This window comes from Amblyomma maculatum, chromosome 8 (assembly GCF_055883805.1).
Source record: "Amblyomma maculatum isolate TAMU_Amacu chromosome 8, ASM5588380v1, whole genome shotgun sequence".
In the NCBI taxonomy this organism is placed as follows: Eukaryota; Metazoa; Arthropoda; class Arachnida; order Ixodida; family Ixodidae; genus Amblyomma; species Amblyomma maculatum.
Window position 1 is genome coordinate 122,407,934 of NC_139351.1, and position 25,258 is coordinate 122,433,191.

Genomic DNA, 25,258 nt, shown 5'->3' on the forward strand with positions numbered 1-25,258 from the left:
GACGCCGGGCAGGTTAGTAGGATATGGGTCAGTGTCACTTTAGTGGCTTGGCAGAGGGGGCAGGTTGGCGGGATTGATTGATAGTTAGATAATAGGGAGGGAGCAGAGAGGGTCCTCGTTTGCAATCGTCGCCAGAGATGCTGTTCCTAATGCTTGATTGTGTGATTCCTGAATTATTCTTGCAAGGTTGTCAGACACCAGGGCTGTCTCAATCAATTCGGATTTTCTTGAAACTATGCAGACATCGTTTTCTGCTGAATGGAACTCTAAACGCTATCACATTTAAAAAAACTCACACAGATCTCCATACAATAGCCTAATTAAATGGCCAAGATTTATTTCCTTTCACAAAACTGATTTCACAAACAGTGTCTTCTTTTAAAAAGAACACACTGAAAAATAAAAACAAGTTTGCAAATGGTGCTCAAGCTCCTTTGGAGCATGGCATCCACATAGTGAATCACAACAGGATGAAAAAAAAAAAAGGAGCTGCCAAGAACACTAAAACTGATTACTGTTGTAATCCTGGTTGTGCATCATGATTGGAATGTAACCATGCACTCGAGGTGCAGACGTTTGCTCAACTGTCCTAAAAATTGCAAAACAAAAATCTAAGTATTTTCTTGGTACAACACAACAAACATGGAGTGACTAACAGGGCTATATAATGTATGTATTATGCAATCTTTATATAATATATGTATATATATTAAAACTTTGGTGGTTTCACACATAACCCACTTAACACAGAACACGAAGCTGCAGCTAACACCAACAGGCTGATCATAGATGAGTGAACATTCCATGTCCTTGTCGCAACCACTGCTGACACAGTTATAACACAACTACTCGACGCACAACGAGGCAACAGAACAGTTTCCCTAGGCCACTTAAGGTGTCACAAAAGGTGCAAGAACAAGCAGCAAAAAACATGACAATAAAATGTCCCAACAGTTTCTTAACTGTCACTATAATCAGGTCCATTTCTCTCAACAGCGGACATGTATTAGACCTTGGACAGACATTCGATTATATGACGTGCTAATCATATGTGCGCTCATAATACGTGTTAATAGAGAATTTTTAGAGTATAACATGTGCTAAAAGCCAAGTCATGTAGGTAATATGATAGGGAAATTTCAGCGCGGAAAGGTAATTTAGATACTGGAAAATGGATCTTGGGTTTGTATTTAGCCAAATGTCAGCACAGCTCTAACAATGGCACCGTATGCCATGTACAAGCCAGTTCATATTGTCAGCAAATCCTACAGCGGTGCAAGTGCTGCCTAGAATGATTGGTATTTTCCATATTAAAGCAGCATGGCCGTATAAACAGCCACACTGTGAAATCTTCTGAGTGAAAAATAATGGATCACTAGGAGGATATCTTTGTGAGCAGTATATACTTTTGAAACTGTGAAGAATCGTGCAGCTGACTGCATGATGAAGTGCTGTTAAATGTGCAGAAATTTAAGGATGCATAAGAATTGCACATAAATAAGCAAATGTAACAACTGCAGGCTCAATTTGTAGCTCAGCAAGCAATGAGAAATTGGCAGTGAGGTGTCTCTGTTCTTAAAGATGACATAACACTAGACATGCTACTATTAGTCACCCATTTATGGGAGACTAGAATTGCTTGCTAGAATAAGATTATGAATAAATATATCTATGACATACTAAAAAAAAAAAAAAAAGATACTGAGTTCTGTATAAGTGAAACAAAAATGAAATGCAAAATTATAGTCTCAGTATCCATTTAAAGTACAGGAGTTATCTTTGTTGAATACAGTGCCCTGTTACTTTTTTCCGAGCTAGTCAGAAAACTTGCAAGGCAGGAGTGCAAGGTTCAGGTTACTAAGGGCTGTAGTTGAATGTTCCTAAAAAACAGTGTACCTTTGGCAGTGCACCAATATTGGAGTGACCACAGTACAGAAAGCGTGTGTGTGCAGTCCGTAGTGAAAGTGGCAATAGTGAGGTTTAACAGGTGACACCACTGCAACAGCACTTCTTATAGCTTATATGGGATAATCTGAAATGCACATTTCCTTAAAGAGAGTACAGTGGATTGGTAGAACCAATGTTCGCCCAAGTGTGATGACACGATTTGAGGACTCGATGTGTTCATGCTCAGTGGATGGATGCCACAGCCAGACTTTCCCACTCTGCAGAAAGACCAATGGCAAGACTGAAAGACTGCTAACTCTTTATCCACGTACGCTGACTTGTTCATTATGTATAAGTTGAGGCTGAGATAGCATATTCTACAGCTAGTAAGAGGGGTTGACAAGCTGCCATAAATGTGCAGTAAGCAACTGAGTTCTTCAGAAACAAATTGCATCACCACATGTGCAACAACATGCACCTTAGCAAGCAGCACAGTTACATGCAAATACAAGAACTGTATAAAACTGGCAATTACAGGTTTCTCTACGTAAGCAAGACGTATGAACATACAGGAAGTTCTACAACATATGCAGCTGGAGTGTCAAACTTGGCATCACGGAGACCTTCCCACTGAGACTTCCAAATGTTGAATGTTCGCATTTCAGCAGGCTATGTAAACGTGGGCACATAACAGCACAGAAGGAAAAAAAAAAAAAACTGTCGTAGCGTAAAACACATCTGGTGTGACCGCTGGTATGTTGCTAACTAGTTAAAAGCAGACAATCGCGAGTTGTACAATGAGAACGTCGTGTCATGACTTCGATAAAAATGCAGTACATGCAAATAATGGCATGCAGTGACAGATGTGATGCACAAACTAAAGAAGTGGATAGAAACCTATCAAAGTGCAACATTAGGTTTCGGTCACACTGAAGTGTCATGAGGTGCATTAAAGCTGCTCCAAGAGCTCAATCCTGTGGGCAGCTTCAGGAGTGGGTCACGCCTTTCCTTGCAATCAGCATGTTGAGAACAGGGTGCTTTTTAATGTACTCGACGGCCTTCTTGTGCGTTACCATGGTGAAGTCGTAGCCGTTTACCTGGAACATGGGACCCATATTTTTACATTGTGCCACCTTAATCAAATATGAAAGAGCATAGGACAAGGGTTGAGGGTTGAACGTCTGGCCCAGATGAAGACAAGTCCCCTTGTCGAAACGTTAGCTCGGCTTGAAGACAGAGGCTCTTTTCAACCCTTGTTAAATGCTCTTTTATACTGCGTAGCAATCTTTCTCTCGTTCTATCGTGGATCCATAATTAAAATAATCTCGCAAGGAATCAGCTCTTGAGATATATTTTTTTAACACGTTTGTGCTGATACTATAATGTGACCCTATCTTAAACGCTCTCGTGCACAGCCCAAGAGAAGGGAAATGTCACGGCTACCTGTCATGATATATAGCACAGCGCGATATTGCAAGCGGTACTGTACGTGGTTCTCATGGCCGTACCTGCAGTATTTTGTCGTGCACTTTGAGGCCGCATTTGGCTGCTGGGCTGTTTTCGTAAACTTCGGTGACGTAGATGCCCTGCGATGAAAAGAGAACACACTGACAGCTACATGAACAATTTCCAAAAGGTGGGCGTGCGTACGTTATCGGTGTATCCCTGCGGACTACGTGTGAAGTCCTGATCGATGCCACCTCCGATCTTGAAGCCGCACTTCATTACTTCCCTGCCTTCGGAATCGATGCCGACTTCCTTCGCGAGTTTTATCGGGATCTGTAAAAAGGAAAACGTCCCTGAATATCAAGCTCATACGATCACATACACCCAGCTACAAAACGATGATACGTAACTCGCGAACCCACACCCGATGCATTCGTTATTACCACGATCAAAACATCGCGGAGCATGGTCAATCGGGATGTTCGGGCTCATCCTAATCGTTTCAGCAGCTCCCGAGGGAGCATTGTAAGGATTTGGAGAGATCGGCCTGTCAGAGCAAAAAACGGGGTGCTCGTATGCACGTACACTCAGACACTGTATAGCAGTGCCGGGCTGGTGTTGAAAAGCCATAGCCGCCACTTCGACAGTTTAAAGATGCAAGGCTTCAACACTTCTTCCCTTGCTGCACGACTCCTCAATAATTCTCCCAAATCGGATGAAGAGGCGGAAGCCCTGACGGAAGCACAGAAACACGCACGGAAGTAATGGTGGCAACCAGACAGTTCTCGGAACGCCCATTGGTAAAAAAAAATGACGTCACTGGGCGTAGCACGACGTGAAAATAAGCTTTTAACTAGTCAACGGGGCATAAGCGCGCTCTTTTTGAACAAGACTACTGCAACAAGACGGAAGCCAGTCAACCGCGTGTTATTCAGCTAGCCCTGTCTTTTCTGGCGTTTATTTTTTTCTTGGTTCATTAAATAATCAGGTACATATCCTTATAACTTCTGCTGGCTTCTTAAAAAAAAGTGCATTAACAATATCCCCAAGTCCGATATTTAATCTGTATACAGCAATCCTAACCCATAACGACCATAACATAACACCTGTAAAACAGATCCCATGTTCTCTAATGTAACCTCCTTGTGAGGTACACTTCTCGTCCTCTAGTTCTGTGTACTTCAAATTGCGGCTTAGCTGCTCTAAATCGCAGTCACACCATTTCTGAGGCTATTTCTACTATATTCAACAGGGTTTGTCAAAGTCTTAATCTCAACTACCAGCCTTGTAACAATTTAAATTGTATCATCAAGGTCAATTCAACCATGGTATCATAGCATTTGTAAAGAAACAATGATGATATTAAATAGCTACATGTGTGGCTATGAATGCTGCATAACGTCTTTTTACATCAGAAAAGAAACACATAAACGAAACCGAAATCGTACCAGACACAAAATAAAGTAGAACAATATTTCAAATTTGTGGTTTAATACAAAATTGTGTACTGCTAAACAATGTACAAAAATAGCAGTATATTAAAACTGAAGACTACAATAAAATGTTTTTACGAAGTACGCAAGCCGATAGGTGCGAACTGATCCAAGCCGAACAATGCATGAAGCTCAAACGGCGTAAATGTGCGTTCATGTAGCCCGGGAAACATGAGTCGCGACGCGAAAGAATGGTTCAGAAATGAGGTACGAGGTTGCTTTCGCTAAATACATTTCTACTAAGTGCGAGAACAGTAAGGGATCAGTGAAAGGCTGTGCGCACCGTCGTAAAATACGCGTGTAATGCGCGTTAAAAGTTGGTCGAAGTTAATCTGGAGTGCCCCACTGCACAGCTCATGTCGACGATGTTAAACCTTCGCCCTTTAAACTCCTTTTTTCAGGTCCATTTCTGGCGGTGCCTGCATAGCGTCGCAGCGTCACTCATTCTTCAAGTCTTTCTGACCCCGGTCGCTTTGCTTCTCCTTCAGTTCAACTTGTTTTGCCCGTTCGACGGCTTTACAGGTGAGAAGTGGGCTACCAGCGCGCGTGTTGTGTGGCGCGTAAAGGTGGCGTGCGATTTTTGCTATTTGCGTTTGTGGACGCTACTTCTTTTTTTTTTTTTTTTTTTTTTTTTCGAAGCACCTACCGTTGTTTTCAGGAGGTTGGTGGTGGTGCCGGCTTCAGCTGAAATCCGCGCTGGGCAGAATGGCAGGGCCATTCCTTGTGGCACAAAACCGCAGAAGCGACAAGACACAGACGAGGCAACAACATGATTTTGTTCCTTACGCTATCCCACCAGCTGGCCTACAAGTACTCTCTATTTCGTGCCATTCCGTGTCTGGAATTACGAATCGCTTTTCCAAACCAAGGGATAAATGAGCGGCGCCAAGTTGTACGGCGAGCCTAGGAAGAGCTGTCTGTCAGTGTCATTTCTTCTCTCGCGCAGTGGAATATCTTATTAACGGACAAGGAGCTGATTTTTCATTGCAGGAACAGCTTCTATGGTAGAGATAATGATTAATTGAGAATAATGTCTTGTCAATCATCTGGGTTACCTCAGGCAATTTATTGCATCATCATCGTACTCTTTAATTCCACTTCAACTTAACTTTTCGTTTCCCTTTTCCTCAATAAGAAGTACCAGGCCAGGGTCACCTTGTAACTGACCGACCTCTCCACCTTGCCTGTCATTAAACTACTCCCTTCCTTTCTGCACATGTTTTTAAAGTTGCTGTTCCATGAACATAGACTTGTGTGGTGTGCAAAAGTTTGTAAATATTCAGTACCATCTATGTTATTTATGTGTAAAGGGGGTTCTGAGTATGTAAAAAAAAATTTTGATTTTTTACTGTAGGGGAACTTAACACGTTTGAAGGGGATATGCTCAGGGACTTCCTCAGCTCATGCCAGTGTATCCTGTTCTTCAAGAGCACAGGCGGGCTGTCATGAGCCTGAAGTTTCTTTCACAGGGCTACTTCTTCACATTTTGTAATTTGATGTCTGCATTTGCGTCGGCATTGGTTTGACCTTCCTTCATGCCCGTTTTGGGCTCAACCCAAAACTGTTCATCACTTCAACCTGTTATGTTTCCACTTATCCCATCTAACAAGACAATTTCTAGAAATTATTTTTTGGCAATTTAGCCTGGGTGTGTCTGTTGAACCTGTTCTTTTTCTGGGTGCTTCTTAGTGTAGACGCAGTAACAATGATATGTGCCCTGTCACGGAACAGTTCTTTAGTTGACTCCCTGTCTACAATTTGTTATATGTACATATATTTTCCTATTCCGTTTACAGCCTGTGCCCATAATTCACTTGTTTTCAATCCTTTTTGTTTTTTGTGCCTAAAGTCGTCAATTATTGATTCGGCTTATATAAATCAGTTGGCTATTTGCTTTATTAAATTTATGTGCTGCTTTATATTTTTTTAAATTTTGTTATTGCAACATATTTTTGAGAATCTGCATGCTGTTTTGAATATCTAGGTCAGTTCCACTTGTTCAGTATACGCAATTCAATCTGAAACTCTAAAAAAAAAAAAAGGGAAAACGACAGCTGGAGTGCAGCTGGGTCCTTTTCCATGTTGAAGTATGTTTTTAGAACAACTGATTTTTCTTATTTTATTCGGGAGTAAGAGTACAAAAAAATAGCAAGCTTGATGGCTTGTGTGGCCCGTAGAAGTATGTGACATGTGTATAGTAACACCTCATGCTTCAGTTTGCCGAGTATTTAGGAGGATGTGCTGGAGAATAATGATTGCATTTGCCACTCAATGACATTATTCTTTTCTTGGAAGTAGAGCCTTTATGAATGATCCAAGCATTCCTTTGGCGGTACTTCAGTCATCGTTTTGTCTGTGCAGTTTGGTGGACATCCTTTGTGGACTCGCCATGGTACCACATCTGCTTTCTTGGTGCGGGCTTCCTCATGGCAGCCTATCAGGTGACTTGTGTAACTGGTAAGTTACTTCACCGACTTGTTACAATAACAGCTGAGGTGTATATGGTCATTTATTCGTGACGGCCACTGTATGGTAAAGGCCATTCCCGCATTTACTTGCTGGCTCACTGGAAGGTTATCCACATGGATTGACAAGTTGCTGCTTTCTTTTCATTTTCATCTCATTTCACTCAGAGGTCACTACCCATACATTTTCTAGCTTGAAAATGTGTGGTTGGTCACGGGTGACATGCTCTTGGTGTTTGAAAGTATCTGGGTTTTGCTTGAGCCATGCACTTGTGTTGTAGCTACGTTGCCAGCTTAAAATATTGTAGAATAATGGCACTGCTGGATGGAGCCAAATTGTTAGTGCCTATTCAATTAATGAAATATTTGTTCTTTGGTGGCTCAATGGCTAGGGGACGGCTGGGCTCGGACATAACTGGTTCGATTCCAGTTATGGGGCTAAAATGCAAAGCACCGGTATTGTGCACTCGTTAAAGAACTTCGGGGCTGGGAAAAGGGTCGAAACCAATTGGGAGCCCTCTAATATGACATCTTTCATAGCTGACATGTTGATCTTATGTGTTAAGCACTGAAATTTACAATTCTGTCTTCTTATTAAGTTATCATGTGCTATAATGATGCTTGAAGGTATTGGGCTAACCAGAGGTCAAGGGTTAGACCTGGATCCATCCAACCAAAGATGGAAAAAAAGAATGAAATTTAAGCAAAAAGGAAAAGATTGTGTTAGTAAGTGCGAAAGTGTCAAAGCCTCTGTTCTCCGAAAAATCCGGCGTCAGCAGTGGTGGAATGGCCAGATACTGACTTGGTTTGTGCAACGTCACAAGACAGCATGACATGGCCAAGTTGGCAGGAGCTGCCAACTCGGGCAACTACTTTGAGATGGGGGGGGGGGGGGATGGAAATTGAACCCGTCGTGACCTTCGGATCCCAAGTCAGACATGCTACTCCTAGGCCATGCAGGCACGTTCGTATGGCTCAGTTAAAGCTAAGCTTTATATCTGTTGTTGTTGAGTGGCCTTACATATTGTTACGGACAAGGAAGATGCGGGCAGTGGCGCGGACTGGAGTGCTCGCGCTAGGCCTACCGCGAATAATTAAGATCGTCGCATGGCCATTAGTCATCTTTTCTCTGTTCCCTGGCTTGCCGCCCCGTAACATTTTGGTGGAGGTGCTGGGAAGTTCTTCCTTCCTATCCTGGCCCGGAGCTTTGGCGTCCTGTGTCTGCTGCGCCGTCGGCAGCAGGTGCCATAGAGTGCATCGCCTGGCTGTTCCCCAGCCTTCCGGACCCAACGTGACCTCGCCATTCCTCCGCTCTGACCACAAGAAACGATGAAGACACAAATGATCCTGCCGACCTGAGACGCCACTCACATGACCACAGGACACGACAGACCCGACAGACCCGACTGACTAGAAGACCCCACCAACCCAAGAAGACACCACACATAAGGATATCCCCCCTGCTCATGCCATGCGGTGCATGCCTGGGCCTCAGTCGTCGGATCTAGGCGACCTGTGGCCCGAAAGCGTTCTGGACTAGGATGATTAATAGGGGAATCATGGTGGCGGCAAGCCATTGTCTTTTTCCTTCTTTCTTTTCTATCTCTAACTATCCAGTCACGCCCGTCGTCATGCCATGGATCTCATCGACAGCGACAAACTTCCTCGTCCACGATCGAGACGTTTGCTCGGTGGGCCCTGGTAACGTTACAAATGAGGAAGAAGCGAGCAGTGACACAGGCAGGAGGCTCGCACTACGCCCGCCGCGATTCATTAAAATCATTGCATGGTCGTCGGTCATCTTCTCTCTGTTCCCCGGCTTGCTGCCCCGTAACAGTATCATTTGGTAACTTAGGGCAGATGAGAGCCATGAACGTGTGTCAGCTGGGGCTTAAGTGTCCCCCTAATTTTGTGGAGGCAGGCACCTAGCATGAAGCAAAAATTTAACTGTGCAAAAACTTTGGTTGCACGACTATACACTGATGTATTTACTGTTTATCTTTCATGTTGTGTAATCATGCCATTCATTTTTCTGTCAGCACACTGCGTGGCATCACTCTTCAAAATCGCGTGTTGCTTGTTTGCAGCTAGGCTCTGCTGCAGCTTGCTCTTATTCTGTGTTCTCCATTTGTTTAGGGTTGCAGACATCTTCATGGTAAACTCTGCTTTTTCTCTGCACCCTGTACTCTGTTCTTTCTAGGAATGAAGTGTTCATATTTTACGGACCTTTGATTTAGTTTTGGCAGTCATTTCTTCAATATAACAAGGACAGCAATTATAAAACTGCAAAAATTGAGAAACCGAAGCTATGTTTTGATCAGAGTATATATGTCATCGTGGACCTGTATACGTGGACATATATGCAAGACTTCTTATGCATATGTTTGTAGGCCAAACTGGCAGGAGTAAGTGATAGCTGTGATCATTATTTTTCTGAAGTAAGAAAAGACGAACTTGTAATTTTTCTCCTTCAGCAAAAGCAGAGTAACCCTCAGTAAGTAATACAGCTCGTGCTGTCACAAGTGCAAGGCCACTTATGGTAAGCACTTTGACGGAGGCCAGTAAGTGGTAAGTTTTAAAATTTGTCCTGAAATGAAATGCGGTTGACCGCGAAATTTTGCAGAAGTGAGAACAATAAAGGCTTCAGTAAAATGCACCTGTGCCAGAGAGCAGTTTGGAGGGTTTTGTTGATCACATATTTGCTGAAACGTTCGGGGTAGTTTCTCCTTTGTCTTCTTCTGATCTGTTCTGACAAATTTTGCAAGTGGGCTACATTTTATTTTTTTCTGAGAAAACTAATTATTAGATTACCCATTTCTTGGCATTTGGTGTTGGAAAGATTTCAAGCTTCTCTTTTTTTTTTTTTTTTTTTCATTTCATTTCAGGCAAATATTGATGAAAATTACAATTTGCAGTCACCAGTTAAGTATTCGACACTCACATCAGTAGTTTCTTGAAAAGCATCATGGCAGCAGTTGTTGATTCCTTATGATGTCATTTGTTCATTGAAGCCGAGTTTTGGTTTTGTCAATCTTATGCTGTTTTGTCACTGTTTTGCTCATTATTGTGAAACTCTTTTAATCACAAGTAGAGAGGGGTAGCTAAGAAGTGTGATACAGTCATTAACTCTATGAATGTTCTGAAATCCTCCAGAATTTCCCTTTGTTGCCAGTTGTTGAGAGGGTCATGTTTTGTAAGTGGTTCTTGAAGGTCATGACCATGTTTAAGAGGCTTAACTGGACACGCAGTCAAATATTTGGTCTTTAGGCTGGTGCTTTACATGACCTTTACCCATTGGTCATGAGACTAGTCACAGTGGGTCATGTGAGTCTGCTAGGTGATGTTATTTAAAGCAGATCGCAACCATGACATCTTCAAAGGAGAGCGGGCACATATCTGTCTTCAACAGTTATAAATAGTGAGATGAGATGCGATCATTTTAGGTCCTGTTTTTTTTTTATCACAGTGGCTCCCGTGGTCCACAGGACGCGCTTGGCCCAGGCAATACACCTCGGACACCCCCGCAACCTAGGCCAGGCATTGCTACGGGCGTTTGCTGGAGGCGTTTTCGTCCGTGCCCTGCTAGGCATTGCGGGTGGCTCGTATGCCCATCTGCAGAGAGACTGCACCGAGCCATCCCAGTGAGCATTGGAAGTCGGTTCAATGTTGACCTCAATTCTTTGCCATTGGCCAGTTAAAAAAAAAAAAGAGATTGTGGGGGTTTAAGCATGGCTTGAATCTAGGGATGGAGCGAAAGCTGTGAGTGCTGCAGTGAATTTTTCTGCAAACACCTGGATTTAATGTGCTGCCGTCACAACAGTCGAACGAACCTTTTGTCCTAGCAACTCGTTGTTGTCGTTTGCCTCTACCAGCTACCGAGTTATCTGTCTTCTTCCTCTTTCTTTTTCTTTTTTATCTTCTTCTTTGTCTTTTTCTTCTTTTGTTTTCTTCTTCCTCTTCTTCTCCTTTTCTTTCTTCTTTACGCCTCCAACTTCTGGCCCAGTTCTCGCTCTATACCACGTGACATTTGCTAGGCAACAGTCAAGTGGCACAGTGCCACGCCGATGGCTTGAAAACCTAGCGCAGTGTAGCTTTCGCTATAAAACATTTTTCATTACAAAAAGGGCTGTTACATGGTTGGGCTGACACCCATGTCCTCAATCTCGGCGTAGGTGTCCACGCAGGGATGGGGGAAGGAAGGGGTGTAAGGGGTTAGAAGAGAAGGGAGTAGGATAGCTGCTTCTTCCTTTTACTGATGTTGCTTTCATCATACATGTAACGCAGCGTGACTTGTATCGCTTGATTCTGACATTATGCAACATAGAGTATGTGCTCTTTATTTCTTTATTTTGCCTTTTTAAGTTATACCTAACTGCATTATAGGTAGCTTCCGAGCCCCTCAAGCTGTCAGAAGCAACCTTTTGCCTGGAATCTTACCAGAATGTTTCTGAAAAGTAAATGAAGTGAATTGAATTCTGACTGTTCCATGTGCTTGATTGCAGTGCCATGATTGCAAATTGGGTCTAATTGTGGCTTTTGTGGTTATAGCAGTGGGAGCAGCAAGCGGCCATTATACTGATCTTGTTGAATTGTTCTAAGGTAGCGAGCTTTTTCTTTTCAGTCACGTGTGCAGTGGACAACGTTTTTAAAATTTTTGTTGACATTAGTGATAAGTGAAAAATAAGAAGCTGAAATCACTTCACTTTCCTTTTTGCTTTCTTGGGTTTACAAGCAATGCTGGCTTCCTTGTTGTGCCCGCTCATTGGTGTGAATGAGCTGTGCCTTAGCAGCGCCCACTGTGTTTGTGCAGGTTTGAGTGCCTGAGTGAGGCACACGTGTTTCTAGTGCTTCACGGCGCCTTTACCGGCGTCAGTTTGCACTTGGCTCAGCTGGCTGCCAACCGATCCTGCCTCGCCTTCCCCCCAATACAGGTCAGGGAGATCTCTTGAAGCCCTTTCATTCGCTATATATCTAACAGTTTTATTCGTAATTATGCATGCAGTGTTGTACATAAGAAGTGGAACTCTGCACACGCTTTTGTTACAGTTTTGTCTATAACTCGAGCTCCTGCATAGATGGCCATGGACACATATGTATCTTGCTATTGTGCACATACAACCCTGTTAAGGGATACTCGCCAAAGTAGTAGTTCTGCTCAGAGCATAGTCTCACAAAATTGCTGACTCAGCTTTCTTTAAATGCACTTGACGCCTGCTTACGACTTAGTGTCTTATCACAAATGTCTGTTAGCTCATACCTATCACCTCATGTGAGCCCATAGAGGCCTAGGCCATAGAGGCGAGGAAATTTTGTCACTTTTTCTAATGTGTACATCCTAGCAGTGCACTGAAACTGACACCGTGGTGACAGCACAGCTTGTGACGAACACACTTGCAGCTGTTTTGACGTGCTAGGAGAGAGAGAGCATTCTTCCATCCTCTCTCTGGGTATGCTAGTGTATCCCCGCCATACCAGAGGCTCCGCCATCGCTTCATTGACAGGCGCTAAAGTCCAAGCAGCTCTGTTTTGCGAGCCATACATATGTGCCCATAGCCATGGCTATTGCTTCACTGTTGTCATGCAAGTTAGCTTCCCCCGCAGCTTAGGCCAGCCGGTCGAAACTTTATTTTCTCCCTCATGCCACCATCGTCACGTTGCTGGTGGGTGGTCACTGCACAATCGTAATTCGACCGCATCTCATTGCGTTGTTGTCACATTATTGGTGTTAATGTAGAATGCGTGCCTCCCATTAGTAATGCTTCTCAAGTAACGTCACTCTCCAGTGTAGCCCACTTTGAGGTGCAGTGTTGCTGATATATCAAGTGCTATTCCAAAGAAAGAGGGAAACAGAATATCGAATATTTTGGTGTCCACACCTGTTTAAGATTTGTGGGGCATTGTTCCATAGACTGCCACTTGTATGTGGCTGTGTCGCCTGTTGACTCCTTGCAGTGTGCAGTAGCTGGGGGACTGTGCTCTCTCTCTCTCTCTCACACATGTGACTTGAATGCTAGAGATGTTAATAAAAGTTTCTTTCTCAGGTGGCATCGATGAGAATGCGCCTGCACATTAGGCAGACAATGCGTCATTCTGCTTGGGACACCTTCAGGAAGGCATACCTTTTCTATTTGCTCTACCTTGTGCTGGGTAGGTTGGAGGGCTTCTCAGAGTCCACTGGTTGTCTGATTCATTGTGATGCTATAATTGCACCTAGGTGACCATGTTCTGGAAGTGCGCTCTCAGTTGGTCATGTTCAGCAGAGCTATTAGGTCACACCAGTTTGGAAATTGTGCTTCTAAAAGTGGCCAAGTCTCAGGGGCCACTTTTTTGGGATGCTTTTGGATGGGACCTATGAGCGGCCAAAGAAGCTGTTGCCTATTATCGTCATTGTCTTCTGAAAATCTTTTGTTTTTTTGCATTTTTTTGCTTTTTTTGCCCCTAATTTATCAGACTGTTTTATGTATGAAATTTTCAATACCGTATCTCTTTCACCAAATTTTTTCCAGGCAGCTGTACTTTTCATCTTGGTGTTTGTAACTTGGACATTGTTTACTTTGGTGACCATGGGTACTGCCACGGTCGATAAACACCCAAATGTTTTTGTCCAATCAGCCTGCTGTTTTTTGGTATGCAGACTATTTGGGATGTGTTGCAACTGTCAAGGTTAAAAAGCTCTGGTGTTTAATGGGCTTTACTTAAACTGGGCACCTCCTCATGCTTAAAAAAGGAAAAGAAATGCCACTGCTGTCTCGGATTGCACTACATATTTGTGTGGGAACTTCTGGGGCTTTCAAATTGACTACAGAGCTGCCTGTTTGCGTTTTTCAAACACACTCATGTAAATTTCAATATTATAGCTCAAGTTCTGCGAGTTCCCTTTTCCACTGAGTTGATGCTACTGGATATACTGGTTGACTCTTTTCATGCACTGATCTCATTTACCGTTGAGACCCCAGCTTACTGGCATGCACTTAAATGGATCGCTCTTCTTAGCAGGCGTTTCCATAATATGAGCCCTGTTACCAGTCCTCTTTGTTGTAAGTTAGGGGTGTGCAAATATTGAAATTTTGGAATACAAATCGAATACGAATATGGGAAGGAAATGCTTCCGATTATCAAATATCTGATGAATGAAAAAAAAAGTGGCAAATTAAGAAACAGCAAACATTGTGTGTCTTGTTTGTTTCAAAATTCACGTAATATTGGCAAATAAAATTAAACTAGAATTGCACAGAAGTGTATACAATACTTAAAGATCCAGTGTAGATTATATACAGGATTATGCAGGATTCCATATGCTGGTTTTTGTACATGAATAACCTGCATGAGACTGGGTGGAGCTGCCATATCACTACGGAATGCAGTAAAACTCTTATTAATTTAGCCTTCGTGGGACAAGAAAAGATGTCCAAATTAACCAAAGGCTCAAACTATCGAATCGCCGTGAAAAAAACGGCCAAAAATCATTTTCATCACAGTAATTTTATCTGATCAACACCTGCACGATGGTTCTCTGCATTGCACACACTCGGGATGGGAAGGACAGCCTCGTTTCTTTTTGAGGATGCTTTCACACATCCCTACTTACAGTTCTCCACAAGAATGCTCATGTCCGCCTGTTGATGATGGCAGGTTCGTTGTCTGGAGCATTGATGCAGCTGCATTTGCACTTCTAGGAGAGTTCTCTGCGATTAAAAAGCTATGTTTAATCGATTCTTTACTTGCACAGTGCCTTAAGTTTTGAGGATAACCTTACACAGAAATGCTTTGGCTTGTCACGGCATTGACACTGTTTTTCTTTTCTTTTCATTTGGGTGTGTGCATATTCATGCATTCATGTGCTTTCATGACTTTGTTCATACAGATTCGTGTTAGCTCATACAGCCTTCTTGACTTGTCTGTCGTTTTTCCTGCCACATTTTAAGAATACAATTTACGGTTTTTTTTTCTCTCTCTTTTTTTTTTTTTTGTCTTCTTGGTTCCAAAGGGGCCGGGGCAAAGAGATGGATTGCTGGTGACACTGACTCAACCGAGTGGTGCGTATAAGATATTTTCTGAGTATTCAAAGATGTTTTTCTACTATATATTTCTTCACGTCAGGCATTCAGAGGGCAGTTCAGGCAATTGTTACATTATTTCTAAAGGGCAGTAAATTTTATTTAAGTACTTTTCTCTTCTTGGGAGCTAAACCTTCAGTTTGTCCAAATTTTGACATTTAATTCATTGTATTTGAAATTCGTTGCATCCTTGTTTTGGTGCTGTTTCTTTGTAACGCTTCTGTTTATATTAGATTGTAGTAAGGCTAGGTTGTTCCCTGCTCTTCATATATAGTGCTCGCCAGGACCTTTAGTATATATAATTTTGGCAGCCAAGAATTATGCTTCGTAGTTCTGGTAAAATTGGACGTGAGGCATTTGGATTCAGATTTTTTTGCAGAATTGTGGAAATCCTGGTTTTGTTCTTGTTGCAGGTGCCAGAGCATTAGTTGTAATAACAGTTTCTACTTACAGTTATTTAATACAATACAGGTCTCAAATAGTTGCTCCTATGTAGCAGTGATCAGTTCCGCCATCGGACAAAAAAAATAAGTCCGTCTTGTGCGGCAAAAGCCCATTATGTGGCCCTTTTTTCTGTCAGCCCGGCCTTTGCAGGCCATTAGTTGTTCAAAACTTTAAGCCCTCGAAGGAGCACAGCAGTGTTAGCAGAGCCTCTTCCAAATGCACACCCCTGAAAGAGCCGGACGCCGGGCCAGGGGATGCTTGTACCCAATTTCACCGGTGGGTGTCCGGCGGCGGGTTTCGAACTGACCACCTCCCGCAGCCGAGACGGGCGCCCAAACCACTAGGCCACGACTTGGTTAAAGCGGGGATTTATATGTGGGCTGAGGAAGAAGAAGAAGAAGAACGCTCGGTCACCCGCAGCTAATGCTTTCGCTCAATATTTGGTTCAGCAGCGTTGAACCCTTGTAATTTTTTTTTGTTCAGGCACATTTGGCACCTGAAGTTTATGAAATTCAGGAAATTGGAAATATCGCGTAAGTCAGTCTCCTGAAGTGCCTACAAGCACTGGGGTTGTGAGGGCTCCATCCACTACATACTACCGGTACTGGGTGAATGCGTCACAAGCTCGTGGATTTCTTTCAACCCCCTCACACACCGTCGCACAAAATGTCCCCGTTGCGTTTTGAGGATGCTTCACTGCACAACCCACGCTTCAAGCATTGCGGTGAAGCGCGCAGTGCGGGGGATCTGCGGTGAATTAGAAAATTTTCGGTGTACTCGGTAATTTCTGAATATTTAGAAATCTTGAATATCAGCTTTTTGAATACGAATCAAATAAGCATATTCGATTCGTATTCAAAATTTGGAATATTCGGACACCCCTACTTTACTTTCTTTCTTTTTGTTCCGCAGGGTTGGTGAGCTGCAGTCTGTGTGGGGTCTCTTGGACCTGGACCTCTTTCGAGCACTGGTCGTCACGGGCACCGCAATCAGGACGCTGGATCAGCTAGCTGTCCAGTTGCGAGAATATTACCTAACAAAGGTGTGCGTCTATCTCCAGCACTTTCTTTTTTTCTTTTTTCTTTTTTTTTTAATGGCTCACTCGTGAGCAGCAGCTTCAAGTGCATCACCCATTTGTTTGATTCGTGTGGATCCATGTCATACAGCTAGTACCAGTTAGTGATCCCGCCGATGTCCGAATTAATGAGCGACCACTGCCTTTGACTTTCGTGGACGTTGGCTGGGATCATGCCTTGTTCGAATTTAAGAATGAACAGGGATAAGTTTAACGACATTTTTTAACGACGTCTGTTTATTTTCTGCCAGGTACACCAGTTCCCCATTGTGGCCGAGTACGAAGCGGAGGAGCCTATGCAGATGTCGATGGCCATGGCATCGAGCGGCTGCGCCTTCCTTCGAGTGAGCAGCACTGACAGATGCAGTTCTTCGGGGGTCACAAAGAAGTTTTCTTTCACTTTACTAGTTTTAACTGACCATACTTAACCGTGTGGCATGCTCTGGACAAAGCAGACTCAGATTTTCCTGAGGTATAGTTCTGAGTTAGCAGTTATCACTTTGTTTCAGGTGGATTTTGCATGGTTCATATCGCTGATGTGGTGGTTTTTTGAACCATGTAGAAAGTGCAGTAAAGGATATTTCGACAAGCGGTAGGTGGGCCAGTAAATTTTCACTGTCTTGCTGGCATATTCTGTTGCTAGTAGTAGCATCAATAAATTTCAAACATAATATGCACCTTTGAAACAGAAATTATTTGGGTGTTTTATTTAATAACTTGCAGCAATTCGATGTTGTGCTTTTTATCGTTTGCAACACCTTGATCAAAATTTTACTTGTCCCTGTGAAAAATGAACTGCTAGTGTTTTGCACTGAAAAACTAATAAACTGTCTCTCAGGACCCGATGATATTGTTACGGGGAATATTCACAGTACGACAGCTGTCCACACCACTGAGGATGATCACCGCACAGATATCAGCACTCGTCTGTGTCTTCTTCTTCTGGGAGTCTGTTGCACTTCTTTTTCCTCAGCACGACTAGCGAATACCACTCAGTAACACTTCCCCCCCCTCGGGAAAAGCACAGTCCCGGTGCGTTCTACGTTAGTGAAACAGAACGGGCATAATAGGGCTTCAGGCGGGAGACATGCACTATTTCAGAGGATGGCGCTCTGGACGAGTATTTCGGAGGCACAGATTCAACTTCGTATGTGACGTCGGTCACAGGGCGCAAAACTCGGTAAGGGCCTGTGTAATGGGGCAAAAGTTTTTCACACAAGCCCACGCGACGGCACGGGAGCCACAGCAAGACGAGTGACCCAGGAGGGTAGTGGACATCACGGTGGCGACTGTCGTACCGAAACTTTTGAGAGTCTTGGGATGCAAAGAGCCTGGCATGAGCTATCCGGCGGGCATCATGAGTGCGGGCTACGACATCACTGGCGTAAGTACTGGTGGCGTCTGCCGCGGGTAGTGAGGTGTCGAAGGGCAGTAATGGGTGTCCGCCAGATAACGGATAAAATGGACAGTATCCAGCGCCAGAATGGAGAGATGAATTGTAGGCGAATGTCACAAAGGGTAGATGAACGTCCCAATCCCGGTGGTCGTCAGACGCATACATGGACAGCATGTCTCTGAGGGTACGGTTTAGACATTGCGCGAGGCCATTGGTCTGGGGGTGATAGGCTGCGGTGAATTTGTGGTGGACGGAGCACGAACGGAGAATTTCGTCAACCACTCACGACAGGAAGCAGCGGCCACGGTCAGTTGGTAGTTCACGAGGGGCACCATGATGTAGAATCACGTTTTCTAGGAGGAAGTCAGAGACGTCTGTGGCGCAGGTGGCCGGGATGGCTTGGGTAATAGCATACCGCGTAGTATAATCGGTGGCGACGGCGATCCATTTGTTCCCTTAGGCGGAAACTGGAAAGGGCCCAAGAAGGTCAACACCTACACGGGAAAATGGATCAGTGGGTATGGAGATCGGCTGCAAATGGCCTGAAGGCAAAATTGCGGGCTTCTTTCGACGCTGACACAATTCACAAGTGGCAATGTATTGCTGGACAGAGCGGTAGAGCCCCGGCCAGCAGAAACATCAGCGCAGGCTGTCATATGTGCGAGTGACACCCAGGTGGCCAGCCGTAGGAGCATCATGGAACTGGTCAAGGATGGTGGAACGCAGATTTTGAGGAACGACGAGCAAAAGGTCTGCGCCGTCTGGTTGCATATTGCATCGGTATTTAAACGGGAATTATTTTCAATGGAAAATACAAATGGCATCTGAAAATGTTAATGGTTCCTTTCTAAGCTTATTAGCACCACTCGCATCGATTGCACCTTTGTGCTGTTCAGTGATGCAGTGAATGACCATTTTATTTTCTGATGGCCTTTCAAACAGGGATCAGAAGCCTTTAATTCTGCCTTCTTATGAGCCAGGCCTTTTTTAAGTGCAGTGGGGACCACTTATTTTGTAACTGCTTACTGTGTGAAATCACTAAGCAGCCTTTTCGTGTTTTCTTATTGGTAGTTGGCCGATAAGACCTATATGTTGCAGGTCTTTTTAAATGTGTGATGTTTTGAAATGCATTGGGCAGTACAAAACTTTATATAGCCAGCCAGTTTCACATGTCCCTAGGCAATAAAACATTCATAGTTATAAGCAGGTTATCTTATGGCTACAAAGCTTTCCTATTTAGTGCTATGCTTACTGGCTTTGGGTGCACTCTGTGTGACAAGTGAAAGCCTCTGGCGTCACAGAGATGCCGCTTTGGCTGACAGGTTTCGCTGCTTTCCTGATGCAGTACCTGAGCTTCCTGGACTTCAGGCATCTTGCTGAGCACTCTGCATACCGCCGGGCACAGGCGTTTGCCATCAGCCCCACTGGTATGTTGCCTCCTTTTCATCATCATCATCATATCAGCCAGACTATGCCCACTGCAGGGTGAGGGCCCCTTTCATATTCCTCAAATTAACCCGGTTCTGTGCTAGCTGCATCCACTTGACCCCTGAAAACGTAATAACCCCATCTGGCCACCTAACTTTCTGCCGCCTCCTGCTACGCTTTCCTTCCCTTGGAATCCAATTTGTTGCCCTAAGCGACCATCGGTTGTCCTCTTTACGCACTACATGCCCTGCCCATGCCTATTTCTTCTTCTTGATTTCCGCTAGAATGCCAGTAACGAGTTATTTCTCTAAACCACTCTGCACGCTTCCTACCTCTTAATGTTACAGCTACCATTTTTCGTTCCATAGTCGTTCCAAGCGTTGTCCTCAGCTTAAGTATTACCTTTTTCGTTAGCCTCCATCTTTCAGCCCCATAGGTGAGTACAGGTAAGATGCAACTGTTTATTTTCCTCTTGAGCGATACCGGTAAGCTGCTAGTCATAACCTGTGAATACTTGCCAAATGCGTTCCATCTCAATCTTATTCTCCTGGTTAATTCTCTTTCATGGCCTGGATCTGCAGTTACTACCGGTCCAAAGTCTACGTATTCACCTACCACTTCCAGTGCCCGTTTTTACTGACTGATAAAACCTTTATTGGACAGAGGTTGTTTTCACATGTAGTTAACCAAGTAGGATAAATAAAATGATTTTGAAATTAAGCATGGAGAATATATGCAGACATATTTAACTAAAAATCCCTCTATAGTAAAGTCACTTGGAACAGCAAAAATGATTACTATATATTAGAGTCTTTGCTATATCAGTTGTTGGTGATGACATGGCCCTGAAGATGCTGTCCGGTAATTAAATAGCTGCTTACCAAACACATCTTGTTGGTTTATAAAAGAAACACTCAGAAATACCTTCCATCCTTCTCTTATCATCTCTTTATGTGATTCTAGGTTGTGCAGCAGCTACGATGTCATTTTGTGGGAAGTGCGTAGCCAAGATCAGAGGCACTTTACTGTAACCAACTTTTATTAAAAATGTCTTTACTATAAACAAGCAAAGCGGGGAAAGTTTTTTAGCAGAAACAAAGTTCTGTAGGGAGTTGATCATTCTCAAAGCCTCCTGGTGAGACACTTGCACAGGTTCTGGTTCCTCGCCGTCACTACTGTCACCGTCCTCCGCACATGTAACTGCTGCGAGGATATCCTCATCTGTCAGCTCTTCATCTGTCTCGACTGTATCATCTCAATTTCCTTAAGTCGCGACTGTCGCCGTGACTACTGCGCACTTTAGACCAAAAGTTCGGTCATCGCTGTGTCGGCAGGAGCTTCGCAACCTTTCGCATCACCGGCATCCCCAGCGAAGCCCACCAGGAAGGTGGACTTCGCTGGGGATGCCGGAGCTTACTTCTGGCCATGCTCCAAAAATGAACTGTAGTGCCATCAGGAACGAGATCTTCAAGTCTTGCAATGGTCGGCGTTCTCACACAGAAATGTCGAGGTTCAGCGTGAGCGTGTTCAAAGCACGTTGGCGATACAGTGCCTTGAAGCAAACAATAATGCCTGCATCCATATGCTACAAGCCTGCAGTGGTGTTAGGTGGGAGGAAAAAAAACTTCCACGTGCAAGAGCTTCTGAGCCGTTTGGTGCGCAGTGCAATTGTCGAGCATCAATGCTACCTTCTTGCCTTCACACTGCATCCACTGGTCAAACTTGGCCAGCCACTCTTGGAAAAGTTGGCGCGTTATCCATACTTTCCCGTTATGATGGTACCGAACCGGGATCCTCGCAGCACTGCAAAAACAGCGGGGATTCTCATGACGAAGGCGGGGCACTTGTCGCTGCCGTCCATGTTGGCACACATGAAAACAGTCACATGCAATTTGCTTTGCTTGTCGCCCTTACAGGAATTGCCTTTGACAGCATGTGTCTTTGCCGGTAGCATCTGGAAAAACAGCCCGGTCTCATTTCTATTGTACAAGTCCCAGTCCGCATATGCTTCTCGGATGTAGGGCAGTATTTCCTCAAGCCACTTCTGCCTAGCGTTGACATCGAGCGATCGAGTGATCCTGCCTCACCCATGACTGCCTTGTAGACGATTCCATGTCTCTCCCTGAACCGTTGAATCCAACCACCAACAGGCTGGAAATCGATGTTGCGCAGGAGGTATGCGAAGTGCTTCGCTTCTCCTCTAAAATCTGGGCCACTAATCAGCAGGTTCTCTGTACGGGCGTTCAAGAACCACTGGTAGAGCGCCTGTTCTATATCTTTGTAGGCCCCGTGTCAAACCTTTTTCCGGCCATCATTTATTGCATGGGCAGCACTGGCATCGCTTTCGTTCTCAATCTTGAGTATGTTGCAGGTGATTGTCGATTCTGTCGGTTGCGTCAGGCCGTATTTGCGCACCAAGTTGCACACTTTTACGCCATCCTTGTGCTCATGTACACCCTTTGTCAAAAGTTTAGAGCCCAGGGGGCCTATTCCTGAGTCATATTATGTGGCTCGTATTGCATTCCCAGATCTACAAACTTGCTGAAGGCAAAAAGGTTTTTCGGCCTACCCTCTTTAGTGGCTAGAACTTCCAAGATTCTTAAAGAAGTCATAATATGCGGCTTAAAATCAAACCCTCTGGGCTCTAAACTTTTGACAAAGGCTGTACATTGTTCTGCATAACTTTTAGTGGTATTGCCATTCGCTTCCTCTTCTGCGCTGGTTGTGTCGTGCTTTCTGAAGGAGGGTCTTCCAGTCTTCCATTGCTGTTCACGGAAAATTCAGAGCCAGCAAGATCGTGGCAATGATGATGGCACACTAGTAGAACCATGCTAGAAAGACACCCTGCCACAAAACATGCGCAACCACGAAGCGAGGGCCTGCACAAAGCATACAGGGGAGAATAGTGCAGCGCACCATGGTCAGCACACCATCAGAATGGACTGCTCCACCGTTCAGAGGTAAAGAGGATGCATGTTTCCTAGGCTACGGGCTGTCTCAAGTGCGAGTGCTCAGAGCTCTCCCTCAGAACGGCCATGCCTAGCAGTGCTTTATGCCTTCCCTCCTCCTCTACGTGAGGAAGCGCTTCGTCCTCCCCCGCATCTCCTTGGCATGCAAGCTTCCCTGGCTCACCCGACCAGCGCATTGGCTCGACATGCTTTGTCCCCATTTTTTTTTCGTTATTGTCGCTGCATCGGCGTTGTTGACGTCTCCACGTACGCGCGCACTTTTGTGACCTCTGCATTTCCGCGTTTTTGTTTACTTTCGGTAACTATGTTTGATAATTAGAACCGATAATATAATGACAACATGTTAATAAGTGCTTTATTTTACCATAGAACACATAAAAAACCTGATGGTGCAGCGGCTGGCCATTGTTATATCTGATATATTGTTAAAACCGGTATTGCTATAAGTGGGTTTGACTGTATACTTATTGTGCTTCGAATCTTTCCCACACTGTGAGAAGGAGAGAGGGATTCCAGAATAACTGTTCAGAGTAACTGTTTCACTAGTGTCTTCTACCACACTCGGTTTTTTAGGCAATTGGTGTTGGGGAGTCAGTGTTGAGGATCCAATTTTCTTTTGGTTGCAGGCTGCCGCGCACTAAATTGGGGTGCCCTCTGTGGAGCGTGCCTGGAATTGGTGAGCCAATTCACTCAAGCCTTGCTGCAGTTGGAGACCCCAGCACCAGCAGCAAGGCCTTTGACCACCACACCTGAGGGTGAGCATTGGCACTTTTTAGTGCAGCAATGTTAAAGGCTCCGTTCACCAGAAAATTTGGCGCTGGCGTCGTTGTCGGCGTAGTCGTTGTGAGCGAAAAATCACGAGCATGGCGCTGGCAGGTGGTAGCTGACATGGCCGTGTTTGGTTAAAGCGGGGGTTTATGCTGTTGTGTCATACATACCCTTAAAGGTAGAGCTTAAATGTCCCCAATAATTTTTTACCTCTTTCCTCTTCCCTCTTAATTCACACCTCAGAGGGAGTCATTTCCTTGTTTTTTTTTAGCATTATCCTTATGCATCTTCTGCACCTGAATGTTTTGCCCATTTTGCTCGTGTCATAGTCACTTTTGTGGATGTCGGTTGAGCACTAGATAAAAAAAAAAGAAAGAAGAAAAAAAAGAATGCGATGCACCAGAAGTGTCGTTGCACAGAATCTGGTGTTCTGTGACCAAGCATCTTAATGCAGGGGCATTGCATTCGAATGTCACATTGCAGTTTGCATAGTATTGTGCATTTTTATTGTAATTACCTTAGCGAATTTCTTGGCTAGGTCCTTTTGCTCATTTGAAGTGAAACTGTGCATGAAGCTTGTGCATTGGGCTAAATTTTGTCCGGTATAGTAAGTTCTACTTTGGTACTTACCTGCTTCAGTCACACATGAAGCAGACTTGTAATCATTTGTGCCTCGATTTGGGAACCAAAAACCACCAATGTCATGTTTACTGAGCTCTCATCTGGAGGAATATTTGATTCATCAAACATTTCACCACGCCTTTACAAGTTGCGTAGTGTGTGCGGTCTTGGACACCTGTTTGCAGTGCTAGCTAGTGCTTCATGGTGGTCTTAGGTCCCCTACAAACGCAAAAGTTACCATCAGCACCGCTTGTCACACGATGAAGACACCCCACAGGGGGCACCTGTTAAAGCAGTTGTTTACGTGTTCTGTTCGACACCACGGACCCCAAGCACCCACGCTTAGCCGTGCGTGGCATCGCCGTGTCCGGGGAAAAGAAGATCCTGGTGGTTGAGCCGATGCCGAGTGTTCGGACCTTTAAGGCCCCTCGGCAGAAGCAATGCACCACTTTGGCCCCAGCTTCATGTAGACGGCACCTCCGGGCTGACCCACCCGGAGGAAATCGGCAGTCGCCTTTTCCTGTCCTCCCCTCAGTCTTTTACTTTCTTATCTCCTTTCTTAAAACTGTCCTGTCTTCTCCTTTCTTCTTGGTTTTTTCCTTCTTCCTGGCAACGAAGGTTAACCTCGTGTGGCAAAACTACCCTGAGTTCTGCCATATATGGTTATAGTCGCGGTGAACGGCTGTCGTAGGCATGGCTAATATCGAAGTTCTTGTCTCATCCCCTAGTTGGGCTCTGTGGTGGGTGGCTGCCACCGTGGCCGAACAGAATATTTTCTTTATGGCTCCTTTGTTTTCCAAACATGATCGCCCTTCGAGACGAGGGTGGGCCGATGTGACTGCCGAGTTTTGCTCCAAAACAAAAGGTATTCCCGAAATACCACATTATTCACAGTGAAGTGCTAGAAAAACAAGCAAAAAAGATTTCCCCATTCATTGTTGCAAAGTGCCTCAAAGATGTCTTCGGCTCCTATTACAAGGCCACGAAACTTGCTAGTGGTGACTTGCTCCTAGAGCTAAATGACAAAAACCAAGTGTTGAAACTTCCAAACATCAAGTCATTTGGGGACATTCAAGTATCCATTACACCCCATAGGTCACTAAATACAGTCCACGGAGTGATCTCTGGTATTGATTTCATGGAACTCACCGAAGAAGAAATGCAGGATGGACTTGCTGACCAAAACGGGATGAAAGTCCAGAGGATCAA

General features: G+C 44.4%; 2 protein-coding genes across 2 annotated transcripts in view; one reads left to right on the forward strand and one right to left on the reverse strand.

The window, feature by feature from the left end:
* Positions 1-312: 312 nt before the first annotated feature.
* LOC146182413 (tax1-binding protein 3 homolog) lies at positions 313-4,133 on the reverse strand. Its single transcript, XM_084577501.1, has 4 exons — positions 3,919-4,133; positions 3,538-3,666; positions 3,396-3,473; positions 313-2,984 (listed from the first exon to the last, which is right to left on the reverse strand). Exons 1-4 carry the CDS (start codon positions 3,961-3,963, stop codon positions 2,874-2,876), a joined length of 363 nt encoding a protein of 120 aa, XP_084433627.1. The 5' UTR covers positions 3,964-4,133; the 3' UTR covers positions 313-2,873.
* Positions 4,134-4,925: 792 nt separating this feature from the next.
* The window catches only part of Ndc1 (Nuclear division cycle 1), a 41,632-nt gene continuing 21,299 nt past the window's right edge, over positions 4,926-25,258 (forward strand). The window contains exons 1-11 of the mRNA XM_084577502.1: positions 4,926-5,033; positions 5,228-5,348; positions 7,188-7,283; positions 10,758-10,932; positions 12,102-12,222; positions 13,333-13,438; positions 15,279-15,327; positions 16,705-16,834; positions 17,119-17,211; positions 19,609-19,690; positions 23,287-23,415. Of these exons, the coding sequence (XP_084433628.1) occupies positions 4,998-5,033; positions 5,228-5,348; positions 7,188-7,283; positions 10,758-10,932; positions 12,102-12,222; positions 13,333-13,438; positions 15,279-15,327; positions 16,705-16,834; positions 17,119-17,211; positions 19,609-19,690; positions 23,287-23,415 (1,138 nt within the window). The 5' untranslated portion in view covers positions 4,926-4,997. The remainder of the gene's footprint in view (positions 5,034-5,227; positions 5,349-7,187; positions 7,284-10,757; positions 10,933-12,101; positions 12,223-13,332; positions 13,439-15,278; positions 15,328-16,704; positions 16,835-17,118; positions 17,212-19,608; positions 19,691-23,286; positions 23,416-25,258) is intronic.

What these genes read in the sequence shown, in the direction of transcription:
- LOC146182413 (XM_084577501.1), bottom strand. Translation starts at nt 3,963, where the DNA reads ATGGCTTTTCAACACCAGCCCGGCACTGCTATACAGTGTCTGAGT. An exon ending in CTGCTATACAGTGTCTGAGT is followed by an intron (nt 3,667 to 3,918) that starts GTACGTGCATAC and finishes TCCTTTTTACAG; the next exon opens with ATCCCGATAAAACTCGCGAA. An exon ending in CGCAGGGATACACCGATAAC is followed by an intron (nt 3,474 to 3,537) that starts GTACGCACGCCC and finishes TTTTCATCGCAG; the next exon opens with GGCATCTACGTCACCGAAGT.